General features: G+C 42.0%; 1 protein-coding gene across 1 annotated transcript in view; it reads left to right on the forward strand.

Annotated features, from left to right (window-relative positions):
• The first annotated feature begins 3,699 nt into the window (after positions 1 to 3,699).
• flt4 (fms related receptor tyrosine kinase 4) overlaps positions 3,700 to 12,500 on the forward strand; it is a 91,090-nt gene continuing 82,289 nt past the window's right edge. Inside the window, 1 exon segment of the mRNA XM_079892666.1 lies at positions 3,700 to 4,002. Coding sequence (XP_079748792.1) covers positions 3,945 to 4,002 — 58 coding nt within the window. The 5' untranslated portion in view covers positions 3,700 to 3,944.

A 12,500-nucleotide genomic window follows, 5' to 3' on the forward strand; every position in this document is an offset into this window, starting at 1 on the left:
ACAGAGCTGCACGATCACCGTCCTGGGACTGAGGTTCGGGGTGTTTGAGTCACAGCTCAGCCCTCCTCCACAGGGTCAGGTTGCCTTTAAACACACTGAGCCATGATTTAAACAGCCTATTAACATTCCAGCGCTCCGCTTTCCTTTCTACAGTCCTGCTGATATTTTCATCCAGTGCTGAACATGATAATACAGATAGATGTTGCATGTTTACAGGTACAGCCTCTCCACATTATCATGGTTACTGGAAGTCTAATTTTCACAAATGCTGTCTCTCTAAAAAGCTCTCAAAAAGGGCAAAGGGACCATTTTGCCATTAAGAGAATTATTACCCTCTGGTGCTCTCCGTGTGTCGGGCACAAATGACTGAATTTTTATTTATTTTTTGTCAATGAAAGAAATGTACTATATTTTATTTTGATAATGTTTTTTATTTCATATTTTTTTATACTACATTATATTTATGCTGTATTTATAATCAATTTATTCCCTTTTTGAGCATAGACCTGAAAATTACATTTCCAGCTTATACTGTGGTAAATCTTGAATGGTTCAGAGCACAGACTTCAGTTTGATCTCTTTTCAAAGACGACACTCGGCAGATTATTGATGAAGTGAAACAAGTTTTAAAAAGTGAGCTTAAAGAATTTTACGTTTATTGTAATGAAAAACATGCAAAAATACTATTTTCAATTTTTAAATGAAATATGTATTTTCAAAAACGTTTTACTGTAAAACTGCAAGAAAATGAAAGCCATAAATGTAAACCAGTGTTGCTCCAGATGTGCGGCTGATCTCTCAGTGAATGAGCGTTCAGTGAGAGTGTGTTCGGCTGCAGTACCAAACGCTTGCACTAGAGGAAACTCCTCACACTCATTTCTAATGTGCTCATTTCTGACTGCCAGGAGCACAAGTGGCACTGTTTCTCTTAACCTGTTCCAGTCATGTGCATGATTTCTGTGTTCACAGAGCAAGTGCCAAAACCTTTACCAAGTTTCGTACCATTCCGATGAAGTAAAAAAGTCTAAAAAACTAAACATAAATGTTTTCGTTCTGTAAAAGCCTGCAGTGAGTTAAAGCGAATCTGCCTCCATCAGAGCACGAGCTCACAGCTATGGAAGCTTGTTTCCGCCACAGAATAAAACATTTGAAAAGATAATTGCGACTTTTTATCTCACGATTACGAGTTTACATCTCGCCATTCTAACTTTATTTCTCAGAATTGCGAGATATAAAGTCAGAATTGCGTGAAATAAAGTCGCAATTGCGAGATATAAAGTCAGAATTGCGTGTTATAAAGTCAGAATTGCGTGATATAAAGTCAGAATTGCGTGAAATAAAGTCAGAATTGCGTGATATAAAGTCGCAATTGCGAGAAAAAAAGTCAGAATTCTGACTTTATAAGACGCAATTGCGACTTTATTTCATGCAATTCTGACTTTATATCTCGCAATTCTGACTTTAGAACACGCAATTCTGACTTTATAACACGCAATTCTGACTTTATAACACGCAATTGCGACTTTATTTCACGCAATTCTGACTTTAGAACAAGCAATTGCGACTTTATTTCACGCAATTCTGACTTTATATCTCGCAATTCTGACTTTATAACACGCAATTGCGACTTTATTTCACGCAATTCTGACTTTATATCTCGTAATTCTGACTTTATAACACGCAATTGCAACTTTATTTCACGCAATTCTGACTTTATATCTCGCAATTCTGAGAAATAAAGTTGCAATTATCTTTTAAAATGTTTTATTCTGTGGCGGAAACAAGCTTCCATACACACCCGCTGTGATCACTGGTGTGTGTTAATGTCTGCAGGCCCGTGTGTGTGTTTCTGGGCAGTGTTGTTGTTCCTTGGTGTGTGTTAATGTCTGCAGGCCCGTGTGTGTTTCTGGGCAGTGTTGTTGTTCCTGGTGTGTGTTAATGTCTGCAGGCCCGTGTGTGTTTCTGGGCAGTGTTGTTGTTCCTGGTGTGTGTTAATGTCTGCAGGCCCGTGTGTGTTTCTGGGCAGTGTTGTTGTTCCTGGTGGCGAGTGACATGCTCTCATTTCCCTGTAATGTCGGGAGAGCCCAGTAATGTGTTTCCTGACCCCGGGATGAGGAAGGAGAAGCCGTGGCACTTCAAGGTCTGGTCCTTGAGCTGGAGAACCGTAGAGAACACGGACAGAGGAAATGCTGCACTTTTCATGTGGACTACCGGAAAACCTCAATAATAATAATAACAATCACCATAATTGTCAGTACTTTTGATAGCTCTGCTCGTGGTTTTAGAGCAGTCTGTTCAACACATTGGCATTTCTCTCACTTTAGCTTTGAGTGACAGATCATGCAGAGACTGAGGTGACTCGCAGACTTTAATGTGTTGATTTCTCTCTCCTTCTTCCCTGCTGTCTATCAGAACAGCCTCAGACCTGCATCTATTTTCATCTAACAACCTGTTAAAAGCAATGAGTCAGAACTACTAATTGCAAACCTGTCTCAGTACACAATCTGCGTTCATAGTCAAATCAAGTCATTAATTTGCTATTCAGCATATGTTTCATGCAAAGCATTTTATAAAACCTCAACATCAGGAACGATCCCTCTGGAGTGACACTGGTTAATGTTCTGCTGAAGGGATTAACAATAATGGAATAGAATTTTTACAATGTCATTTTGTTCATATAGATAGAGTTGTTGCCATTAGACTCGCCCGATTAAGCCAACACGCATCTGCCGGTTATGATATGGCTGGTAAAGAGTGTGTTCATTAGCGAGTGTCGTAGTGTTTGTACACGTGCCATTATTAACATGACTCGAGAATCGCCCTTCACATTCACACTAATGAACGAGTCACGAGCCAAATCAAACATACAGCATGCCTGTGAAAACACACACACACACACACACACACACACACACACACACACACACACACACACACACACTCTCTCTCTCTCTCTCTCTCTCTCTCTCTCTCTCTCTCACACACACACACACACACACACACTCTCTCTCTCTCTCTCTCTCTCTCACACACACACACACACACACACACACACACACACTCTCTCTCTCTCTCTCTCTCTCTCTCTCTCTCACCCACACACACACACACACACACACTCTCTCTCTCTCTCTCTCTCTCTCTCACACACACACACAAACACACACACACACACACACACACACACTAACCCATGCTATAGGCTGATTGCTGCCCGTTATGTTTTACACACTCCTGCTACTTGAGTTAGTTATTGTTTCAGATGGTTTTTATAAAAAAAAAAAAAAAACATAATTTAAAACAATCCAGACGATGCATATTAATAACTCTCAGATAGACGGTGTTTGAAACCTTGAAGTGGAAATGATCTGATTAGGTTTAAATGGTCAGGTATGTGAAGTGCTGGGTAGTGCCTCATTTCTCATTTTCATAGAGTTAATATGATCATGGTCTGACTTGAGATATCACTGCAAATACTCACGAGACCAAACATTTATATTTACACACTCTCAATCAACTGCTGTCACACAAAAATCCAGGACTTCAGACGGTATTAACACAAAACACATGTCCACTAGAGCTCTGTCAGAATCTATGAAGTGTGTGTGTGTGAATGCTAAACTTTACAGACACTTTCTGTGACACTGTAACAGGATCATCATCATCATCATCATCATCACTGAGGCGTTTATGAACCCGAGGAGGCAGATGAGTGAGTCAGAGGAAAAGGAAATGATTGTAAATCCATTCAGAACTTCAGGATTCTCCTTTCAACAGGAAAACGAGTGTTTTATTCCCGTCGTCCTGTGGCACATCCTCTTTCAGAGACTCTTCTCTAGGTTTCACCTGAATCTGAGGTGCTTCTGCTCGCTTTGGTACATGACATCGGAAAACGCGCAGGTTTGATAGAATATCTAAAACCCCGGAGGACTGGAAACCTGGAAATGAAGAGAGATTTTACGTTCTTCTGTCGGATTTGGATTGGGATTCCCTTCTTCTCAGGTGAGATTAACGCACGCTCGTATTATAGAACGCGGCAGAATCGTATGGCTGGGAATTAGAACGTTCTTCACATTATGAGGAACGAAGCTGTCAGAACTGCGAGCGCGCGAAAACTCCGTCACGAAGCGGTTTGAATCTCGTCGCGTTCTAAAAGAATCTCGCGGTGGAAAACTGTGAAAGTTTGCATGAGGCGCTTCTATTGGCGTTGTGAAATGTTGGTTCAGTTCTGTAATAGGCTACTCTTGCAAAAGTTTTTGTATGCGTATCAACTCTTTCCTGAGTATTGTTTTGCATGTTAATTTTGTTCAAAACCCTCACTAACTCTAATCACAAGCAAATTACACAATTAAATTTGCACGATAATTTGCATTGACGATAATGGCGATAATCTTGCGTGTGGATTTATTGAAATTGATTTGTATGTTACATGCAATTTTGCTTCATCTGTTTCCGAATTGACCATGACTGGCCAGGCTTTGCATAATTACCATTTTAATGCATTGCTACTCTTATTGACATGGACAATGTAATCAATGTGTGTAGTTGTGATGAAGTGTATGAGATATATCACTAGAGGGAGCCTTGTCTTTATTCTTGCCAGGTCAGTGGAAGTTGTTAATTGGTTTTATTGAGAAAGTAATTCCAGGATCAATTCGGTTGAATGGCTTGAGAAGATAAGATAAGCATCAGATATATTTTTATTGATGTAATTTAATTTTTGAGCAATGGGATAGAGCAATGCTTTCTTTTCTTTGTGCCTTCTTACAGATTCATTTTATTTTGGTCTTTAATCTTCATGGTATTTGCTGCTGTTTTCTGTTATCAATATCCTGCATATTATCTTTTTTTTTTTTTTTTTTTTTTTGCTGTGGTATTTCTTATGTACACAGTTTTATTCCAGCAGAACACCTCTGAAACCAGACCCTCAGTCAGCGGTCCGGCATCAGCCAATCATAATAGAGAGCTGTTTGAGACAACACTCAGTTTCATGGCAGTGGTGTGAGAGAAGTTCACTTCGCTGTGAGCCTCGGTCAGTGCAGGTGTCATGTAGAGCGATCGGAGAACTCTCCTCATCCAGAGAAGAAAGGATGAGCTTCCTCTCAATGCTTGGAAACTATAAGACGCCCACCTATAGATGTCTGCATTAAAACACTGCACAAATGAAAGCCACATGCAGCTTGGTGACCCTGTGTTCGACATTACAGTGCTGTATCTCCGCTAAAGTCCAAACTGTTAAAAAGCGTGCTTTTTAAATGCTGATTTCAAGAGCAGAACTTATATATAGCCTATTATCAATCAACCGCATTGGAAGATTAGACTTTTGCATTAGGATGCATGTGTCATATGCAGGATTATTATGTAACGGCGTAAGAAATTTGACTGACTTCAAGATAGTATCTGTAGTGTCTCTTATAACGGAAAGTCACTGATTAAACTCTGTGTTGGCAGAACAAAAACCTCATCATCAGCTCTCCAGACTGTATTATGAAATATGACTGGAGCTAAATGCTATAAAGGTGTAATTGTAAAACCGTATTTCAAAACCCGGAAAAGGACTTAACGTTTTGATGTCAAGATCTCACTTTTAGCAATGTGTTTCACATTAGCTGTGCTGTATATGGAGGCTGGGTTTGACATCTCAATGTTTTATTGATATTCTGATCTCTGCAGGAGCAATACAGTATTACTTTTGCTCATATTTAGGGTTTGTGCTATGAACAAACTTTCAGGGATAAACTTCCATAAATTTGGTGCTTTACAGACACGAATGAGACCTCAGATCATGTGTCTTGAGGAGAGGTGTGCTGTTCATTTTCTAAGCCTCCTGACTTGTGGGTTTTGTCTGGCAGATGATAGAAATTAATCACCAAAACATTATGTTGTATTTGTGTTATAAGTTATTTTAGTTGTTTTTGGGCCAAATGGATGGCCAGTGGGTTCCTTGCAATTTTCCAAAAAACAACTTTGAAAAACATCAGTCAGGTGACAAAAAGAAAATCTTTATTGTAGATTGTCAAACACTAAAATATGAAATACACAAGAACTTATGATATTTAAGACTTGAGGTTTATGCAAAATTGTCCCAGTCATCAGTTTACACTGAACACAAATAGCAATAAATACTATTTACATCAAGTATAACATTTTTTGATTATATTTACTTGTAGGTATTTTCATCTCAGTGTGCGAATAGACACTACAAGTAGTCATGACAAAAAACATAAATTATTTATTAAATAATCCTGTAAAAAAAACGGTAAACTACTGGCAGCTGTGGTTGCCAGCATCATACTGTAAAAGTACGGTGTTTTACTGTTTTTTCATCAGCTAAATACCATTTTGTCAGCTACAGTATAAAACTGTAATTTAACAGCATATTGCATTACAGCATTTAAAACAGTAACAAACCGTATTTTTATGGTATGATGCTGGCAATCACACCTGCCAGTAGTTTACCGTTTTTTTTAACAGGATTATTTTTTACAGAGCAGATCATTTGAGCATAAAAAAAAAAGTGGGGCAAACTGCCCCCTAACACAATAGAAATAGTTTAAAATGATGAAAAATTAGTCTCTGACAAGCTGCAATAGAGCTTTCTGTTTTTACATGATGTTGATTTCTGGCAAATTATATGTAAAACAATGGAGGCTCGATCTGACGCCAATGCAACAATGTACCCAGATTTTTAACGCAACCGCAGGGTTACATTTCTTCAGAAAGTATAAAAATCTATATTTATATGTAAATCTTTGTTTGTTGAAACAGGCTTATTTAATTACATCAGGAGGATGGAAGATACAGTGCACTCGCTCCAATAACCCTGTCTACTCATAACACACAGTAAATGTTCAAATAAACACTAGGAAGCACAAAGAGGTATTTAGGAGCTGCAGAATTATTTTCTCATTTTCTTTATTTTGTCATGCAATGACTTCTGTTATATCACTTACTATACAAGTGGACTTCTCTAATAGGCTTTCAGTGTGTTTCTAGGTTTGTGTTTAAAGGACTTGTCATCAGGTTATATACTGTGTTTTCACTTTAAATTGAGATCTTGAGGGGCCTCACTGGAGGAAAATGTGAAGCTTATTGTTTTAAGCACAGGGTCGCAATAATTGGAATGAGCTTCATGGCCTATGGCAATATTTCATGGTGAACTGAGGCGTAAGAAGTGTTAGATTTCTGTGGTCAGCGATATGGCATGGCCTGCCATTGGAGGTCAGTGAGGGTTCATGGGAAACCATTCGCCTCGACTGACCGATTACATGTTCTCCTGATATCCATTTCTGTGTCTGTATCACCATTAGCTCATGTCCTGGCCCACAGTCTGGGACACCCGAAAGATTTGGCTAATTTGATTGTACTTTCAGCTGAACTTTGATTCATATTAAAGGTGACATATCATGTAAATCTGACTTCTCCCATGTTTAAGTGCTATAATCGGGTGCCCGGTGCTTCTACCAATACAGAAAACGTGAAAAGTGAAACCCAGTAACTTTGTTTTAGCATGCCAAAAAATAAGCCGATCTGATTTCGCTCCCCTTCTGACATAGGAAGAGGATCTTATTATAATATTACGGCCCTTAATCTGCATGTTTACACACACCAGCCGACATTTGGTTCCACAAGCGACAACAGAGACCAGTTCCAACAGAGACCAGTTCTAACAGTGACCAGAGACCAGTTCTAACAGAGACCAGTTCCAACAGAGACCAGTTCTAACAGTGACCAGAGACCAGTTCTAACAGAGACCAGTTCCAACAGAGACCAGTTCCAACAGAGACCAGTTCTAACAGTGACCAGAGACCAGTTCTAACAGAGACCAGTTCCAACAGAGACCAGTTCTAACAGTGACCAGTTCCAACAGTGACCAGTTCTAACGGAGACCAGTTCTAACAGTGACCAGTTCTAACAGTGACCAGAGACCAGTTCTAACAGAGACCAGTTCCAACAAAGACCAGTTCCAACAGAGACCAGTTCTAACAGTGACCAGAGACCAGTTCTAACAGAGACCAGTTCTAACAGTGACCAGTTCTAACAGAGACCAGTTCCAACAGAGACCAGTTCTAACAGAGACCAGTTCCAACAGAGACCAGTTCTAACAGTGACCAGTTCCAACAGTGACTAGTTCTAACGGAGACCAGTTCTAACAGTGACCAGTTCTAACAGAGACCAGTTCCAACAGAGACCAGTTCTAACAGTGACCAGTTCTAACAGAGACCAGTTCTAAGAGAGACCAGTTCCAACGGAGACCAGTTCCAACAGTGACCAGTTCCAACAGAGACCAGTTCTAACAGTGACCAGAGACCAGTTCTAACAGAGACCAGTTCCAACAGAGACCAGTTCCAACAGTGACTAGTTCCAACGGAGACCAGTTCTAACAGAGACCAGTTCCAACAGAGACCAGTTCTAACAGTGACCAGAGACCAGTTCTAACAGAGACCAGTTCCAACAGAGACCAGTTCCAACAGAGACCAGTTCCAACAGTGACTAGTTCTAACGGAGACCAGTTCTAACAGAGACCAGTTCCAACAGAGACCAGTTCCAACAGAGACCAGTTCCAACAGTGACTAGTTCTAACGGAGACCAGTTCTAACAGAGACCAGTTCCAACAGAGACCAGTTCCAACAGAGACCAGTTCCAACAGTGACCAGTTCTAACAGAGACCAGTTCCAACAGAGACCAGTTCTAACAGTGACCAGAGACCAGTTCTAACAGAGACCAGTTCCAACAGAGACCAGTTCCAAAAGAGACCAGTTCTAACAGAGACCAGTTCTAACGGAGACCAGTTCTAACAGAGACCAGTTCCAACAGAGACCAGTTCCAACAGTGACCAGTTCTAACAGTGACCAGTTCTAACAGAGACCAGTTCTAACAGAGACCAGTTCCAACAGAGACCAGTTCCAACAGAGACCAGTTCTAACAGAGACCAGTTCCAACAGAGACCAGTTCTAACAGTGACCAGTTCCAACAGTGACTAGTTCTAACGGAGACCAGTTCTAACAGTGACCAGTTCTAACAGAGACCAGTTCCAACAGTGACCAGTTCTAACAGAGACCAGTTCCAACAGAGACCAGTTCTAACAGAGACCAGTTCCAACAGAGACCAGTTCTAACAGTGACCAGTTCTAACAGTGACCAGTTCTAACAGAGACCAGTTCCAACAGAGACCAGTTCTAACAGAGACCAGTTCCAACAGAGACCAGTTCTAACAGTGACCAGTTCCAACAGTGACTAGTTCTAACGGAGACCAGTTCTAACAGTGACCAGTTCTAACAGAGACCAGTTCCAACAGAGACCAGTTCTAACAGTGACCAGTTCTAACAGAGACCAGTTCTAAGAGAGACCAGTTCCAACGGAGACCAGTTCCAACAGTGACCAGTTCCAACAGAGACCAGTTCTAACAGTGACCAGAGACCAGTTCTAACAGAGACCAGTTCCAACAGAGACCAGTTCCAACAGTGACTAGTTCCAACGGAGACCAGTTCTAACAGAGACCAGTTCCAACAGAGACCAGTTCTAACAGTGACCAGAGACCAGTTCTAACAGAGACCAGTTCCAACAGAGACCAGTTCCAACAGAGACCAGTTCCAACAGTGACTAGTTCTAACGGAGACCAGTTCTAACAGAGACCAGTTCCAACAGAGACCAGTTCCAACAGAGACCAGTTCCAACAGAGACCAGTTCCAACAGTGACCAGTTCTAACAGAGACCAGTTCCAACAGAGACCAGTTCTAACAGTGACCAGAGACCAGTTCTAACAGAGACCAGTTCCAACAGAGACCAGTTCCAAAAGAGACCAGTTCTAACAGAGACCAGTTCTAACGGAGACCAGTTCTAACAGAGACCAGTTCCAACAGAGACCAGTTCTAACAGTGACCAGAGACCAGTTCTAACAGAGACCAGTTCCAACAGAGACCAGTTCCAACAGAGACCAGTTCCAACAGTGACTAGTTCTAACGGAGACCAGTTCTAACAGAGACCAGTTCCAACAGAGACCAGTTCCAACAGTGACCAGTTCTAACAGAGACCAGTTCCAACAGAGACCAGTTCTAACAGTGACCAGAGACCAGTTCTAACAGAGACCAGTTCCAACAGAGACCAGTTCCAAAAGAGACCAGTTCTAACAGAGACCAGTTCTAACGGAGACCAGTTCTAACAGAGACCAGTTCCAACAGAGACCAGTTCCAACAGTGACCAGTTCTAACAGTGACCAGTTCTAACAGAGACCAGTTCTAACAGAGACCAGTTCCAACAGAGACCAGTTCCAACAGTGACCAGTTCCAACAGAGACCAGTTCCAACAGAGACCAGTTCTAACAGTGACCAGTTCTAACAGTGACCAGTTCTAACAGAGATCAGTTCTAACAGTGACCAGTTCCAACAGAGACCAGTTCCAACAGAGACCAGTTCCAACAGAGACCAGTTCTAACAGTGACCAGTTCCAACAGTGACCAGTTCTAACAGTGACCAGTTCTAACAGTAACCAGTTCTAACAGAGACCAGTTCTAACGGTGACCAGTTCCAACAGAGACCAGTTCCAACAGTGACCAGTTCCAACAGTGACCAGTTCTAACAGTGACCAGTTCTAACAGTAACCAGTTCTAACAGAGACCAGTTCTAACGGTGACCAGTTCCAACAGAGACCAGTTCCAACAGTGACCAGTTCTAACAGAGACCAGTTCCAACAGTGACTAGTTCCAACGGAGACCAGTTCTAACAGAGACCAGTTCCAACAGAGACCAGTTCTAACAGTGACCAGAGACCAGTTCTAACAGAGACCAGTTCCAACAGAGACCAGTTCCAACAGAGACCAGTTCCAACAGTGACTAGTTCTAACGGAGACCAGTTCTAACAGAGACCAGTTCCAACAGAGACCAGTTCCAACAGTGACCAGTTCTAACAGAGACCAGTTCCAACAGAGACCAGTTCTAACAGTGACCAGAGACCAGTTCTAACAGAGACCAGTTCCAACAGAGACCAGTTCCAAAAGAGACCAGTTCTAACAGAGACCAGTTCTAACGGAGACCAGTTCTAACAGAGACCAGTTCCAACAGAGACCAGTTCCAACAGTGACCAGTTCTAACAGTGACCAGTTCTAACAGAGACCAGTTCTAACAGAGACCAGTTCCAACAGAGACCAGTTCCAACAGTGACCAGTTCCAACAGAGACCAGTTCCAACAGAGACCAGTTCTAACAGTGACCAGTTCTAACAGTGACCAGTTCTAACAGAGATCAGTTCTAACAGTGACCAGTTCCAACAGAGACCAGTTCCAACAGAGACCAGTTCCAACAGAGACCAGTTCTAACAGTGACCAGTTCCAACAGTGACCAGTTCTAACAGTGACCAGTTCTAACAGTAACCAGTTCTAACAGAGACCAGTTCTAACGGTGACCAGTTCCAACAGAGACCAGTTCCAACAGTGACCAGTTCTAACAGAGACCAGTTCTAACAGAGACCAGTTCTAACAGAGACCAGTTCTAACAGTGACCAGTTCTAACGGTGACCAGTTCTAACAGTGACCAGTTCTAACAGTGACCAGTTCTAACGGAGACCAGTTCTAACAGTGACCAGTTCTAACAGAGACCAGTTCTAACAGTGACCAGTTCTAACAGAGACCAGTTCTAACAGTGACCAGTTCTAACGGAGACCAGTTCTAATGGAGACCAGTTCCAACAGAGACCAGTTCCAACAGAGACCAGTTCCAACAGAGACCAGTTCTAACGGAGACCAGTTCTAACGGAGACCAGTTCCAACAGAGACCAGTTCCAACAGAGACCAGTTCCAACAGAGACCAGTTCCAACAGAGACCAGTTCTAACAGAGACCAGTTCCAACAGAGACCAGTTCTAACAGAGACCAGTTCTAACAGAGACCAGTTCCAACAGAGACCAGTTCCAACAGAGACCAGTTCCAACAGAGACCAGTTCTAACAGAGACCAGTTCTAACAGAGACCAGTTCTAACAGAGTCAGAGACCAGTTCCAACAGAGACCAGTTCCAACAGAGACCAGTTCTAACAGAGACCAGTTCCAACAGAGACCAGTTCCAACAGAGACCAGTTCTAACAGAGACCAGTTCTAACAGAGACCAGTTCTAACAGAGTCAGAGACCAGTTCTAACAGAGACCAGTTCTAACAGAGTCAGAGACCAGTTCTAACAGAGACCAGTTCTAACAGAGACCAGTTCTAACAGAGACCAGTTCTAACAGAGTCAGAGACCAGTTCCAACAGAGACCAGTTCCAACAGAGACCAGTTCTAACAGAGACCAGTTCCAACAGAGACCAGTTCCAACAGAGACCAGTTCTAACAGAGACCAGTTCTAACAGAGACCAGTTCTAACAGAGTCAGAGACCAGTTCTAACAGAGACCAGTTCTAACAGAGTCAGAGACCAGTTCTAACAGAGACCAGTTCCAACAGAGACCAGTTCCAACAGAGACCAGTTCTAACAGAGACCAGTTCTAACAGAGACCAGTTCTAACAGAGACCAGTTCTAAC

This window comes from Squalius cephalus (assembly GCF_949319135.1).
Source record: "Squalius cephalus genome assembly, chromosome: 14".
In the NCBI taxonomy this organism is placed as follows: domain Eukaryota; kingdom Metazoa; phylum Chordata; class Actinopteri; order Cypriniformes; family Leuciscidae; genus Squalius; species Squalius cephalus.